This window comes from Bos indicus, chromosome 25 (genome assembly GCF_029378745.1).
Source record: "Bos indicus isolate NIAB-ARS_2022 breed Sahiwal x Tharparkar chromosome 25, NIAB-ARS_B.indTharparkar_mat_pri_1.0, whole genome shotgun sequence".
Taxonomy (NCBI): Eukaryota; Metazoa; Chordata; class Mammalia; order Artiodactyla; family Bovidae; genus Bos; species Bos indicus.
The window spans coordinates 42,353,400-42,368,749 of NC_091784.1; the positions used below are offsets into that span (position 1 = coordinate 42,353,400).

General features: G+C 66.0%; 1 protein-coding gene across 2 annotated transcripts in view; it reads right to left on the reverse strand.

Moving 5' to 3' along the window:
* Nucleotides 1-3,408: 3,408 nt before the first annotated feature.
* Nucleotides 3,409-15,350, reverse strand: part of ELFN1 (extracellular leucine rich repeat and fibronectin type III domain containing 1) — a 65,885-nt gene continuing 53,943 nt past the window's right edge. For both annotated transcript variants that reach the window (XM_070780321.1, XM_019987297.2), the window contains exon 3: nucleotides 3,409-6,862. In XM_070780321.1, coding sequence (XP_070636422.1) covers nucleotides 4,203-6,629 — 2,427 coding nt within the window. In that variant the 5' untranslated portion in view covers nucleotides 6,630-6,862 and the 3' untranslated portion in view covers nucleotides 3,409-4,202. The remainder of the gene's footprint in view (nucleotides 6,863-15,350) is intronic.

Genomic DNA, 15,350 nt, shown 5'->3' on the forward strand with positions numbered 1-15,350 from the left:
GTAATAAAAGGGTTGCTTTGAGGTAAGGCGAAAATCAATACAAGTTATTATTCTACAAAATTCCCTCCATGCCCCCATGACCCAGAGCCTAACTCTTAATTCCTTTATGCTTGCAAAGCAGGCCCTGAGTCCGGCCAGCCCGCGCCCCGGCGCCCAGCCCCACCCCAGGCCTCCAGGGCACCTTCCTGCCCCTCGGGCGTGGGGAGCGGCCTTGGTCCCTGAGGGTCCCTCTGGGAGGCAGACCCTGCCCTGTTCCCACCCCTGTCCAGCAGGCTGACCCGTTTGTCCATCAGGGTCTGGAGACCAGCCTCCCGGAGGGCCTGCTGCTCTCCTCGAGGGATGTCCGGGCCCCGTGCCCGGTCAGTGCCCGCGTCTGCCCGCGGCCCCTTCCCGTCTTCTCGGCCGCTTCCCGCCCTCCTCCCACATCCTGACATGCCGGGCTCTGCCTCCTGCTTCCCTAGCCATTCAGCCCCTAGGAGATGGGAGCGGGGACATCGGGTGGGGCTATCTGTGGGGTCCTTGGGCTGGCGGTGCCCCACTGCACGCCCCCCTCCAGGGCCCTCACGGCTCCTTTGCACAGCCTCTCCGCCAGCTTCTCCCCAGGCGCCACGGCCGAGCTCTGGGCCAGGTGGCTGTGGCTGTCCCCGGGCCCTCCACGCGCTGTGGCCGCAGTCCTCTCAGGCAGGCCCGCTTGCACTGCTCTGCTGGGACACCAGCCCTCCCTGTTGGGACGGTGACTGGTCATTGGTCGGGGGACAGGTTTGTCTGTGTCTCCAGGATGTCTGGTACACAGTCGGCGCTCTGTAACTGCACACGATGAGCCAGGACCACGGTCTTGGGCTTTCTGCTCGCTGTGCTATGAGCCCTGGAGGGAGGGCACGCTGGGCTTGGCCCTGCGTTCGGCCCGTTCTCAGACGGTTCTAGTTCTCCCGGCCCTCCGCCCCTGTGGATGGGCTGGCCTGTGTGCACTGACTCTGAGTCCGGCCACGTGACTCACTCTGAGCGCCGGAGGCGTGCCGTCTTGGCTGTCACCAGGGCTAGCTTGTGGAGGATGAGCGTTGTGCGGAGCAGAGCTCAGTCCCCCTAGAACTCCCCACCGTCCCCACCAGCCTCCCCAGTCACGGGGCCAGGCTGACCCAGATCAGCCCGTTGCATGAGCAACTGCGAGTGTGCTGGTGGCTGGTTACATGGCTTGGTTGGGCCGGCCGGTGACGGACGTAACCTCTGCGTCTAAGCTCTGGGGGCCGAGTGCGGTGAGGAGGGGCAGCCCCCCGACACGCCGGGAGCACGGGGCTTTCTGGGGTCTCTGGTCACAAGCAGCATGACCCCGTCTCTCAGACCGACAGGAGCCGCCCTGGGGGCAGCCGGCGCCAGCGCCAGACCTGGACAGGACCCCTCAGGCGGCTGCTCTCTCTGCACCCCAAGCCTGCAGGCTGCTGGCCTCTGTCCAGCCTGAGGCCTCCACCTTCCTTCCCCACCATGGCGGCCCCTTTCCAGACCAGACACCTGCTCTTCCAGAAACCCTTCCAGACTCTTCCCAGGCAGAAGTATTCACCCTCCTCTGGGCCGCCCGGACCCTTGCCACCCAGAGCTGGGTCACCTGCCAGCTTTAAGTGAGCCCCTCTGGAGGGGCAGTGGGGAAGAAGGTCAGGTCCCCTGCTGGGCTCCAGCAGGGCGCACACAGGCGGCGCTCAGTAAGTGCGTGTATCGTGTGTGCCTGCCTTCGAGCAGGGCCGCAGTGACGTCTGGCTGTGCCCTGGGACTGGGCCAGGGTCGGACAGCTGGAGCCGCATCTGTCAGCCTGCGGCATTCCCGGGAGGGCCTGTGCTCTGACAGGTGTCCACTTGGGGTGCACCCCCCACTCCCGCATCTCTCCAGGTGCTCGCCCCTCCCTAGGGATTCCTGCTCAGGGCGTGCTCCCGGGGCCGACGTGTCCCCCCGGCCTGACCCATCCGGCCAGCTGCCCTCTCCCCAGGGCAGGCACCTCTGCTGTGGCCGCTGTTGTCTGATGCCCTGTAAACAGCCAGCGTTCTCTCTGCAGCGGCAGCAGGGAGATGCCTAGCCCTGCCTCTGACCAGGACGGGCACCCCTCACTGTGTGACCTTGGACAAGGCCCCCAGCCCTGCCAGCCGGGGGCCGGCCCCCATCCCTACCCCCCTCCCTGCCCCGGCCACTCTGGGCACAGCCTCGTGGTCTCCAGCCCACTCACGTCTCTGGGTTCCTTGAGCTGTCCTCCTGGACACCATGACAGGGCGAGGAGCTGCCCAGAGCCAGGGAGCCCGGGGCCCATCTGGTCAAGCAGGGTGGGGCGGCGTCCTCAGAGGGGGCTCAGTCGGAGGGGCTTGCCGAGGGGGCCGTGAGGAGGCCCCATGGGCAGGACCTCGTGGGGTCACCTGGGTGCAGAGGCCAGGATGGACAGACAAGCCCTGTCCCAGCGCTGGGCCCTGAGCGAGCCACGGACTGCTGCAGGGTCTGCAAGGTGCCCCGAGGGAGACACGGAGGAGGGGAGTGAGTGTCCTGTCCCGGGGGTGTGCAAGCAGTGTGGCCGACCAAGACTGCTCCCCGCCCCCGCTCCTTGCCTGGCGTCTCCAAGGCTCCCACCGCCTCGGTGCTCAGGCGTCTGTGTCAGAAAGAGTGAGTGGGTCCGCCCTGGACGCGGGGGCAGGGCAGGCCCAGGAAGAGGGCCAGGCCCCGACCCCTGCAGGGAAAGGAGGCCGGAAGGGTCAGCACCCCGCAGAGGGGTCAGCTGTCCCTGGGGGCTCCACCCCCAACATGGACCGAGGATGGGGGGGTGGGCACAGGGCCCCCCACGTGGCCAGCTGTACACGTGGCTCCCAGACGGCGTCTTGTGCTCCAAGCCTTGCTCTGCTGGAGGCACCTGTGACCTTGGCAGCAGGCAACCCTGGAGCCAACTACCTCGATGGACCTGGTGCCAGCTGGAGGTTGGGGTCCAGGCTTCTGCAGAGACTTTGAAGAGTCTGGTGTTCATAAACGCACTCACACCTCTCCCACCAGATTTGGGGCCATGGCTGGAGGGCTGAGGCAGGACTGCAGGGCCAAGGGGCCAGCTTGGGGGCCCCAGGGGCCTGTGGTATCTGGATCTCAGGGCTCACGCCCTGCAGCTGGGTCTCCAGCGGTTGGAGGGGCCCCAGCCCTCCCCAGCTCACCCTACTCCCACTGAACCCTGCCAGCCACATGCAGGGTGAGGTACATACCTACCCACCCTGTGTCCAGCTCCCTCAACCCTTTCTGCCCCATCCACACCGCCTCTCAAAGCCACTCCCCAGCCCAGGGTTGGCTCCCCCGTCTCCCAAGGGCCTCAACCTGCCCCAAACCCAAGGTCACTCACGCCACACATCTTGCCCCAAGTCCCAGAGGAAAAACCACTGCAAACAAGCATTGGGGTTTTTTTCTTTTGCAGAATTATTTTTTTTTAGTAGACATAGTCTTTTTTTTTTTCCTTTCTCATTTTACAGCAAACATTGCAAATATAGAAATATTTCTCTATACAATAGGACGACAGTGTATAGTGGGGGCAGGGCTGGAAGGCACACTCCCGGCCCCCGCCACCCCTGGCCGTCTGCAGGCACAGCCCTCCCTGCCCCCAAGGTCCCGGGAGCTCCGGGACCCTCCCGGAGACCACCTGGCCGCCTGCGTTCGCTCTGGCCCTCTCTGGTGGCGGCGACGAAGAGACGGACTAAACAGAATCCACAGAAAGCCACGGACAGAGGAGTCGTGCGGGGACCAGGTGGCCACACCCCCCACATAGAGCGTTTTACGTCTTTTAAAGAGAACTTTAAAAAAAAAAAAAGAGAAGGCAGAGAAGAATCAAAAGATAATGAAAAAAATCCCCTCCCCCGCCCCCCATCCCTAAGACACAGTTTTCGGAAGTCCCTTGTGTGTGTGTGTGTGTGTGTGTGTGTGTGTGTGTGCACGCGTGTGTGTGGACGGGCCCCTCACACCAGCGAGAACGTCTCGGCAGGTGCACACGCTTAGCCACGCGCCCCTCCCGTTCGGCCTGCCGGTGCCCCCTCCCCACTTTGCCCGAAAAGCCCAGGGCTTCAGCAGTTGTAGGGGGGGGTGTGTGTGTATGTGTGTGTGTGCACGCGCACGCGTGTGCACCGTGAGTCTCTGTGCGTGTGTGCGCGTGCGCCGTGAGTCTCTGGGTTAGCTGCAGTGTCCTCTGGCCGCGCGCGGCCCGCTCAGGACTTGTGCTGCGCAGACACGCCCTTCCAGTAGTCCAGGATGTCGTGCAGGTCCTCGTCCTTGGCGAACTGCACCTTCCGGCGCAGCGCGTGGCCGGCCGCCACGCACTCCCCGGCGTCCCGGTGCCGCGGGCGGCTCAGTCTGAAGCGGGCCCAGAGGCTGCGGGAGGCGCGGCAGGCGTACTCGGGGCTGGAGGCGTAGCTCAGGTGGCGGTACTGCGGCGAGAGCGGCGCGTAGGCCAGGTCGCGGGGGCGCGGCCGCGTCAGCGGCTCCAGGATGGAGGCCTTGCGGCCGCCCAGGCTCTCGGGGGGCGCGGGCGGCGCGGGGGGCTCCACAGGGTGGGGCCCGGGGTACGAGTGCCGGTGCTCCCCGTACTGCCGGCCCTTCTCGGGCTCGGCCCGCAGCACGGCTGCCGCGGGCGTCACCGTGAGGATGGCCTCCGCCGCGGGCGAGCCCTTCTCGATGTACTTGGCCTCGTGCAGCGCAGGGGGCTCGGCGCGGTAGGGCCGCGGGCTGCGGGCGGAGCCGCTGGACGAGGAGCTGGCCCGCGGGGCCCCGGGGGCGGCCTCCAGGCTGTGGTGCCGCTGCAGGCCGCAGGCGTCCTGGTAGGCGGGCGCCAGGAAGCCGCGCTTGCCGGCCAGCGGCTCGGCCGTGGACACGGCGCCCGGCTTGCCGCCCTGGAAGGAGGTGGCCTCGGCCTTGAGGGCGTCGATGCAGTTGTTGATGATCTGGTTGACCTTGTCCACCTCCTTGGCGATGGTGGAGATCTCAGCCACCGAGCCCTGGCTGTCGGGGCCCGGCCGGCCCTGCTCCCCCTCCCTGCGTTCTGCCTGCTCCGCCGCACGCACCTCCATGTAGCCGCCCTTGCTGCCCTGGGGCGTCCCGCTGCCCTCCGCCAGCTGGTACTGCTCCACCTCCCCGGGGGCGGCGGGCAGGTATGGGATGCGGGTCACCGCCTCGGGGCCCAGCAGCGGGCCCTGGGACAGCGGGGCCAGGCCTGGCGCCTCCAGCTCGGGCCCGTACTTGAGCTCGATGATGGTCTTCTTGAGGCTGCCGGCCGCTGCCGCCGCCTGCTTCTGCTTGCCCTCCCGCCGCCGCCGCCGCCGCAGGCAGTAGTAGACGGCGCCCAGCACCACCACCATGCCGAAGAGGCAGCCCAGGACGGTCATGATGTAGTGGGTGGCCGTGGAGGGGCTGGGCACGGGGCCCGGCGGGCTGGGCGGCTGCGGCAGGCAGATGGTGAGGCAGGTGTGGTTGTGGTGCAGGCCCGAGCTGCTGGACACCACACAATAGGTGTAGTTGGTGAGCGCGTACAGGTTGGTCAGGCGGATCTCCTCCTGGGCCCGGGTCAGCCTGGACACGGTGGACGACTTGCTGTTGTTGAAGTGCTCCAGCGTGTACATGCGGGTGAAGGGGCTGGGCAGCTGCACCGTGATGGTGGCCGAGTTCTGCGTCAGCTGCTTGACCTTGATGAGCGGGCGGGCCTCGGCCTGCGGGGCCAGCGTGGGCAGCGCCACCAGCGGCGTGGTGCCGTCGCCGGAGAAGCACTCGTCCTCAGCGCAGGGGGCCTCGCTGGGCTCCGCGGGCGGCACGGGGGGCGGCGGCGGCGAGCGGCCGGGCGGGGGGCGGCCGGGCGCCGGGCGGGTCTCCGCCGCATACGGGCCGTCAGTGCACACAGACTGCAGCTTGCCCAGGATGCTGCGCTGGCCGTGGCGGCCCTGGCCCAGCAGGAAGTAGCCGGAGTAGAGCGGCGGGGACTCGCACTGCACGCGGTCGTGGGCCTGCGTGGCGTTGGCGAAGGCCGCCAGCCAGCGCAGGAAGCCCAGCAGCTCGCAGGAGCAGTAGAAGGGGTTGCTGTAGAGTTCACACACCGAGAGCCGCGCCAGGCCCGCGAAGGTGGCGCTGTGCAGACGCTGGATGCGGTTCATGGACAGGTCCACGTTGACGATGTTGGGGCACTCCCAGAAGGCGCCGGGCGCCACCGCCTCAATAAGGTTGGCCTGCAGGTACAGGTACTCGAGCTTGCCCAGGCCGCGCAGCACGCCCTCCGTCAGGTTGCGCAGCCGGTTGTAGCCGAGCTGCAGTACCTGCAGGTTGAACTGGCCCGAGAAGGCGCCGTCCTCGATGTAGCCGATCTCGTTCTTGGTGAGGTTCAGGTACGTGAGGTTGCCGAAGCGGCTCAGCGCCGCGTACTGCACGCTGCGGATGCGGTTCTCGTTGAGCCGCAGGTCCACGATGGTACTGTTGATCTGCTGCGGGATGGCCTCGTAGGGCGGCTGGTTCTGGCTGCAGATGGCCAGCCACACGAAGCCCTTGTCACCCTCGATGAGCCAGCAGTCACCGCGCACCAGCCCGCCCGCGTGCAGCAGGGCGGCCGCCACACACACCCACACCCACGGCGCCTCCCACCCGCACCCAGCCATCGGGACCCGCCTGCGGGGGCTGCCCGCTCAGCCTGCCCAGGGCGCGGGGTGGGGGCCTGGGCGGTGGGGTGCGCGGGAGGGGAGGACGCCCGTCTGCTCAGGACCGTCCCAGGCACATGGCCACGCGGCCCACGTGCTGCGAGGGGAGCGCCTCCCTCACGGCTGGCGGCCTCACTCCGTCCGCCCGTGTCCGGCCGGGGCCTCGGCCTGCTTCCCCATCGGTCCAGCCGATCCTGCGGGAGACGAAAGGGGAGATGGGTCAGCAGGCCTCCCGATGTGCACAGGTCCGGTGCAGGCCTGCACCCAGCCCGTGGGATGTGGAGGCACGTCCGGGGTGTCACTGATGAGGAAGGGGAGCTGGGAGGCTCAGCGGGCAGTTCTCTGACCGGAGGCAGGCGTCCACCGCCGCCTTGACTCATGGGAACCCAGCGCCAAGCCAGATAGGTGGGCACGCCAGGGTCAAGGCTGCCGTCACTCAGCCAGGGGTGATGGGGGTGACAGGTGCCCCGCTATGCACCTTAGGTGGGGCAGCTCTGAGCCCCACCCCGGGGCCTGAGCTGGGGTGGAGGGAAGCCCTCCTGAGCTCCTCTCAAGGGAGGTGAGGACGCTGCACTCCGGGTCTGCTTCCTCCAACGAGCTGCGGACCCTGAGGCTGTCACCACCGAGTTGGGTCCCGGCAGTAAGGACTGGGAGGATGGTGCCCCCGGCTCAGCTGAGGACACTGCTGTGGCCCTGACTCCTCCCCCCGACCCCACCCAGCCCTGGGTCTTGGCTGTGAACGAGCACCTTGCTGTCTGCTCCCCCCAAACCCTGAGCTTCTCTAGAGCAGGGACCCCCGATCACACACTCAATCCCCGCCCCACGGAGCCCGCGTGTGCGCGGAGATGTGGCCAGATGGCCGCTGGGTGGGTCCTGCTCCCCAGGACCCCACGGCCGTCTGCAGGACTCTCCCCTCTGCCCCTCGTATTTCTCCCGCAGGACGGAAGGATGGGGGTGTGTTTGCTTGTTACTGTTTGGATTTACAGCGGCCTCTGTAACCGCTCTGTGGCCTGGCAGGCAGCCAGCTGACTGTATTTCACAGATATTGACGTTTGCAACTAGTCTGCACTGAGGCGGTTTAAATTAGGAGAAAAAAATAATGATGTGCAATGGATTTCTCTCTCTTCAGAAACTTCATCAAGAACAGTTCTGACCTCGCTCCTGAGGATGAGCCTTTCTGATTTAAAGCAAGGGGAAGGGTCAGCAGGGGTGGGTGGGAGAAGGTCCTGGCTTGGCCCAGTGCTGCCGTGCGACCGCCAGGAAAGCTCGGGCCCTCTCTGGGCCGGACCAGAAGCGGAGAGGGTAGGCCTGGGGCTCGCTCGGACCCCTCCCCTTGGGGAGCACCCCGGGGGTCCCCACGTGGTCGTCTCCTGACATGAAATCTACACCCCCTGGGGCATCCTGGGGTGATCGCCGCCACCCGGCACCCCCACACACACACACACCTGCCCCATCGTCCCGGTGCTGAGACTGGGGTCGCTCTACTGCCCAGAGTGGGCAAGCAGACGGGCCTGTGCCCTGGGCTGCAAGCCATCGGGCAGCAGGTGGATGGGAGCACCAGGCATGTGCGGAGCCCAGCTAGGAGGCGCAGCCTGGTCATAATCACTTTTAATCTCTTGCTCAAAATAACCCAAAGTCAAGTTAAGGAGGATTACAGGCCTAAAGAACCCTTATCTCAGCGCGTGGGGTGATGGGCTGCCCAGCCTTTGCCGCCCCCACACCTGGCACACCTAGGTGTGCGGTGGCTGTGTGTGTGCACGCACACACACGCTGGGACCTGTGTGTGCATGGGCCTGTGTACCTGGAGGTGGATGCAGCCTCGCCCCAGCACCCAAGGGCGTGCCGGCAGCTGGTATCCAGCCAGGCAGGGCACCCCGCCTCCCACCTGGGTGTGAATCTAGGGACTGTGCTCGTTTGGCGCCTGGAGGTGCTTCTAGGGACCAGCCTCACCCCGCGGGCATCCCCTCCCTGAGGCCTGTGAGACAAGGAGGCGTGGCTGGGTCCTGCCCACCAACTGGTCCGGCCCAACGGGCTCCACTGGGTCAGCCCGCCCTCAGCCCGTGAGCTCCCCTGCCCCCAGAGCCTGGGCTGAGCAGGAGCCAGGCTGGGGAGATGACACCTCGATGACAGTGTGGGTGTCACAGAGGTCCCCCTGCGGTGTGCAAGAGCTGCCTCTGCCCCCATGACCATGGCCTCCGAGGGCCCCCGAGGGCTGCACACCTCACCTCGGGGCAGCGGGGGGTGGGTGGAGGTGACGGGGGAGAGGGCTGCGGTCAAGGTCGCCCATGAGAGGCCGGACAGCAGGTGCCTCATCCCCGGGGGGCCCCTCGGGCACCGTGTGCAGCATCACCCTGAACCCCAGGCTGCAGGGCGGGCCAGGACCCCAACCCCAAGGACTGGGGACCTCGGGGAACAGCTGGCCGACGACCTAGGAAGGTTCAGAGAGTTCCCCCAAGCCGCCCCCACCGCCCCTCGGGCTCCCAGTCCCCCTTGTTCATCCACATACCCCCTTACCAACCCCAAGCTGTCCTCCCGCCTGCTCGCCCCCTCGCCCTCTCCGGGGTCCCTGCGTCCCCGCCCCACCGCACCTGACGTGGGCCCCCGGCCACCCACAGTGCCCGCAGACCACGCCGCTGCGGACGGGCCACACATGCGCTGCCCGGCCAGATGACCCGCTCTTGGATGGGGCAGGGCGCTGGCAACACAGCTGGGCGGTGACGGCGTTGGGCACAATTCTAGAACCTTCCTCGGGGAGACAGCAGGACTGAACAGCCTCAGGCCTTACCCCCTCCCCTGCCTTCCTCCCCAGGGCTGTCAGCGGTTCCATCCGTCCCCGACTGTCTGGGCAGCATCAGCACCCCCATCCCAGGCTGCCTGCTGCTCCAAGGGGCGCCTTCCTGTGCGTTCAGGTCTCAGCCCCTGTGGTGGTCTCCCCACCCTGACCCCTCACTGTCCCCGCGTATCCCCACGGTGGTCCCCCCGCGTGTCCCTGCAGTGGTCTCTCTGCCTGCCCCCGCGGTGGTCTGTCCACCCCCAGCAGCCACAGTGTTCTCTCCATGTGCCTGACCCGCTGCCCTCACTGCCCTGGGCCCCAGACTCAGACACAGCTGCTCCCCTTCAAGCTCAGACTCCCGATGGGGTGCGTCCTGCCCCCCGCACTCCTCACACAGAAACCAAGTTCTGTCCTCAAGTCCCCCCATCCAGGCCGCACGTGCCCAAGCCCAAGACAGCAGTGCCCATGCGGCTCCCAGCCGTGATGCTTGCTTCCCGCCACACCCACTGGGTACTGCCCAGGCCCAGCCAGCCCCTTCCCTTGCTGGGATGAAGCCCACTGCCCCACCCACACTCTACCTGCCAACAGCCTGGGGATGGGGAGAGCCTCATGGGACCATGCCATCAACACCCCAAAGGACACCCATCCTTCCCCACGGGGAGCAAGACCCAGGCCCCCCACACAGACCTGCCAGGGCCTGCCCAGCACCCTCTGCCCTCCAGCTGCCCCCGCACGGCCGTTCCGCCCAAGGGCGCATCCTGCTGCTCATGAGAAGAGACCCCTCCTCTTCAGGCGGGGGGATCGCAGGCCAGCGGCCTCCCCTCTGAACAAGCTCTTTTGTCCATCACCCTCCTCCCTCTCTGCCCATCACCATCTCCTGACGGCTCCTTGTCCTCTTGGTTCATTTTCTAGACAAAGGTCCTCTGCCTGCTGGGATGTGAACTCCAGAGGGAAGCGTCCAGTCCACGCCATGACGCCCCAGGCCCCGAGCAGTGCCCAACGCATGGGAGCCGCCAGGCTGGACAGCGGTGGGCACACCTGCTCCATTTCCTCATCTGAGACGGGGAGGAGTGCCCAGCTCACAAGCACCAGCTGCTTTGGTTTCACGGGGCCAGCGGGAAGTGCCCCTACGCCCAAGGGCCACCCTGGCCTGAGTCCTGGCAAGACCAGGGTGCGTGACGTGCCCATCCTGTGCCCAGGGAGACGCAGCCCCCAGGCACGAGTGCTTTCACAGCCATCGGGTCCGCAGGCCACCCGGTGGTCCTGCAGGTGAGGGGACGGCACGGCCATCACGCCGTCCGGGCCCCCCAAAGCCCCCTCAGCTGCCGTCTCGACGCCAGCCCTGTCCCCGAGGAGGGGCCCAACGGGGATGGTGAGCGTGAGCCCTGCGTCACATTCGCTCCGTCACGTCAGTGCTAGCCTGGGTTGCTGCTAATGAAGTGAAGAAATACGGTGGTTCCAGGCTTTTAAACTTCTTACGACTGGATTTGCATAATCACAGGCGCCGTGCGGGGACAGAAGCACCTGTTTATAAGCCACAGGGCGCGGATGAGGGCCAGGCTGGCTGAGGAGCCCGCCGACCGAGAAGGGGGGACTCGGCGCCTCCAGAGGGCCGCGCGGGCTGAGGGCGAGGCGCAGGGAGTCATGTACCCACCACCTCCTGCCGTGCCCAGTTCTGCCAACAGATCACATTAACAGCTAACATTTGCCAGGCTCTGCAGCCTGGCGCTGCCACAGAGTCTGTGAGTCGTGGGGGGCACCTAAGGGCAGTGGGGGCCACAAGGCAGATGGTGTGACCTGGACCAGCCACGTGGCCTGCCCACAAGAAAGCACGGAGCCAGCTGGGACCGCAGGTTCCCAGGCCGGGACGGGCACACCGGCCATGCCGTGCTCCGGCTCTGTGACTACGGGCTGCTCACCCAACCTCTCTGAGCCTGCTACCTCCTCAGTCAAACGTAACAGGGAGGCCAACGTGACCGGAGGCTCCCCACGCAGGGTGCTCTGTACGCCCTGGTCTCCTCTGCAGCTGCCCGCCTTGCGGACAGGGAGGAACCCTGGGAAGCACTCCAGCGGGCCGGTCCCCCCGTGTGCCCACGGGGGGCGGTCTCAGCTCAGCACCCACCCAGAGCCTGCCCTCGTCCGCCCCCTGCCTCCCTGAGTCCCCATGGAGGCTGCCATGGGCTACCACAGCGGGTAGCTTGGCAGCGCTGACATAGCAGGGCTGGAGCCTCAGACCTGGCCACGGGGTTGGGGCTGGTGAGCCCCAGACCTTGGCTGGTGGCGGCCTCGTCCTCTGGGAGGCATGAGGGGGAGGGATCACCCCTGCCTTCCATCCTCAGGGATGGAGCCGGCGAGGGCCAGGCGCAGAGGCGCTGGGTGCCTGACCCGCCTGGCGTGCCCTCCTACTTCCTTAGGATCCTGCACATATCGAGTGCCTACTGTATACCAGCCCGCTTCTCCCATCTCCGGGGAGGCAGGTGTCAGCGTTATACAACTGGATAGAGGGGAAGTGGGCTCAGGGCAGGAAAGGCGGTGGCACGGGGTCAGACCTCCCAGAGCAAGGGCGGGAGCTTAGCTCACACCCGCCGCTGTGTTAAGAGTCCCCGGGGGACGGGGTGGGGGGAGGCGCCTGAGCAGCAGGAGGTGGGGGTGCTGGAGTCCTGCCCACTCCCCCTCGCCCACTCCAGCACCCCCCAGGCCCTCGCTCAAGCTGCTCTGGAGTTAATTAGGGACCCGAACATCTCATGGTCTGTTACGCTTCCACCGGGCATCTTTTTAAATTAAAAAACATGATGTGCGGCATCGTTGGAGGGAGAAATCACTTTGCAATGGTTTCCTGCTCGGCGCTGGCAGGACATAGGTGAGGGTAGCTGGCTGGCCTCCGGGGAGGGGGCTGACTTGAGACCCTCTCCAGGAACATGGGCGTGGCCTGTGCTATGGACGCGCATCCCCGACACCAGGGGAGGGGTGGGGGTGTCTGCCGGGCCCTGTTCCCCTCACAGCCCCAGGGCCCTGGCACCAGGAAGCTGTCTTCGGTCGGACCCGAATCTCTCGTTCTGAGGGCTGGTCAGTCCAAGCCTGGACGCTGAGATCGTCTCTTCTGCTCCTGCTGGTGGACCCTGAACCAGGGGCCCTTCCAATGCCCTGACCTCTGAGCCTGGCCTGGCAGGGGGCAGGGATGGCACTCAGGCCGTGGGGAGGGGCCAGGGCCCCCTGCGCTCCCCGTTCACGCGGTCGCATTCTGCACACGCGGGTCCTGCCTCACCTTGCCGGGCTGCGATTGTTCATCAGAGCATACTTGCTGGCCACGGTTAATGGTATTAAAGATTTGGGGCACAGTTTTGGAGCAGAGGTTATAAATGAACAGCCCTCAAATGCTAAATTAGTATGGGAAATAAACACCGGGCAAAGTCGGTCTAAGGAGTACGTGCAGCGTCGCAGTCAGGACATGTGTGCAGAGCTCAGGCTGGCCTCGGTGGCCACCACGCGCAGACACGGGCCAGGGCCAGGCCCCCACGGTGCTCTCGGCAGCGGGGGGTGCCCATGAGGGAATCGGGAGCTGCTCACGCCACCCGGTGACCCAGGCTGCTCCCGGGGAACAGGCGGCCGGGCATCTGAGTACGTGTGTCCCTGCGCCTGCGACCTGCGCCATCGAGTCCCCAAGAGGCTGTGTCCTTCCAGGAGGCTCCCCGCCATCAGCTGCCCTGTACACGCCAAGAAAGCCCCCAGACGTGTCAGCCCCGGCGCTCTGAGGGTCCACCAGCCCCGCCGGGTCTGAGCTTAGAAACCAAACCTGGAAGCTGCCTGGTCTCATCACACCTGCGGCTGCGGCTTCCAGGGGGGGCGCCGCCCACAGCCGGGCCTGGGCCAAGGCACATGCTCGTGTGTCACCCCAGACACACTCGTGTTCACATGCGTGCATCACCAGAGACACACAGCACGGCTCTCGCTTGGGCAGCTCCGCCCGTAGGGACCGCAGACCCTCCTGAGACCAGACACCCGCCCGTCTGAGCATCCCTACATCTGCATCCATCCCTGCAACTTGCCTCCAGCAGAACAGACGCGTCGGGCACAGAGGAGGGTCAGACCTCACCCAGCCCACCCCACTGCAGGCACAGTGGGGTCGTCAGGACTCTGCCCCCAGCCCGGGGGGTGGCCACTAAAGCCTGGCCCCCTGCCCCACCCTCCGCACCCTTCCTGTGACCTACATGGCGGTGGCCAACTCGCATTTCTCACACATCTCCAAGATGCTCCCTCCCCAGCCAAGTGTCAGGATGGGGCCGGGGTCTCCCCTGGGTAATCCCCAAAGCTGCTGGGGCTTCCCCACCATGACCCCACCCGTCAGATCCCAGGCAGAAAGCCCGTGGCCGGCTGGGCCGGGTCCCTCTGCACGGCGCAGAGCGGGACATGCCCTGAGCCCGTGGCAGCCCCCACCACCAGAGGACACGCTGCTCGGTCCCCTGGGACGCGTCCTCGTGGGGCCCCTCTTAGGAAGTGAGCTGTCCCAGGCTCACCCTTTGCGGTGGCCTCTGGGGACTCTTCTGTTCCGGATCACACACACACCCCACCCCACCCCTCCCCCGTTTAAATCACTTTCTCCGCTGGTCAGAACGGCCATCGTCAAAGTCCACGATTGACAGGCGGGGGGGAAGGGGCCCCGCCTGCGCGGTGGGTGAGAGTGTGGACGGGGAGCAGTCGCCATGGAGAGCAGTCTGGAGGCTCTTCAGGAGACTAAACCCAGAACCAGCAGGCAGCCCCGCTCCCGGGCGTGCACCTCGGTTCCCTGCAGCACTGTTACAACCGGAGAGACGTGGAGCCAGCTGGACAGCCGTCCAAGAGGCGTGGACAGAGATGGGGCGCACGGCCACCACGGGAAGCAGGAGACGCGCCCCATGCAGCGTCACGGTCGGACCTAGAGGCTGCCCTGCCGGAAGGACAGACGCCGTGCGACAGCTCCCACCTGTGGACTCGAGACACGACGCAAGTGAACACACGCAGGAACAGATGCACAGCATGCAGGGGATTGTGGTGCCGAGGCGGGCGGGGCGGGGAGGCACAGTAGGGGCCTGGGGTGAGCGGATGCGAGCTACACCCAGAGCGCCGCGGTCCACGACCTTTGTGGCACGGCGACCGGTTTCGTGGGGGACAGTCTTCCACGGACGGGGCGGGGGTGGTGGCGATGGTTCCGGCGGCAACGCGAGCAGCAGAGGAAGCTTCACAGGCTCGTGTGCTCAGCCCCTGCTGTGTGGCCTGTTCCTAACGGGCAGCCCCGGGCCGGGGACCTGATACACAGGACGGACAAACGCAAGGTGCTCCTGTGCAGCACAGGGACGAGTCCACGCCCTGTGACAGACCACGACGGAAAGGAAGATACAAATGCACACACATGTGTAAGCGAGGCCCTGCTCTACGGCAGAGGCCACAAACGCGGCTCGTGTCAGCCAGGCTGCGGCGAAAAATCACTCACTGTCCGTCAGGAGCTTCCACACGCAGGGCAGAATCCTGTGCACATTCTTCGAGGTGAACCTAGTAGAACCATCTCATCCCGCCCTTCTGAACCACCACCAAGGTGTGGGCGGGGCTGCACGGCACCCATGCGTTAACTCTGGCAGAGCCTCCAGGTCGCTGCTGCTGTTTCCCCCGGCCTCTCAGGAACGCTGTACAGAGCTCTTCGTGACCACCCTACTTTCCTCTCGTAAACGTGCTCCTAGGAATTCGTGGAGGGTGGCTTTGTTGCCACTGTGACTGGGGACTGTTTACTTCATTCTGTTATCCAACCAGAAGCGCTGGTATGGAAGAGAATTATTGATCCGTGCGCGTCCGCGTCCTGCTCAGCCCAGCACCTCCACCGAGTTCTCACATTATTTTTTCACTTGGTTCTCTTGGGTTTCTAAGCTCTCAAATCACAT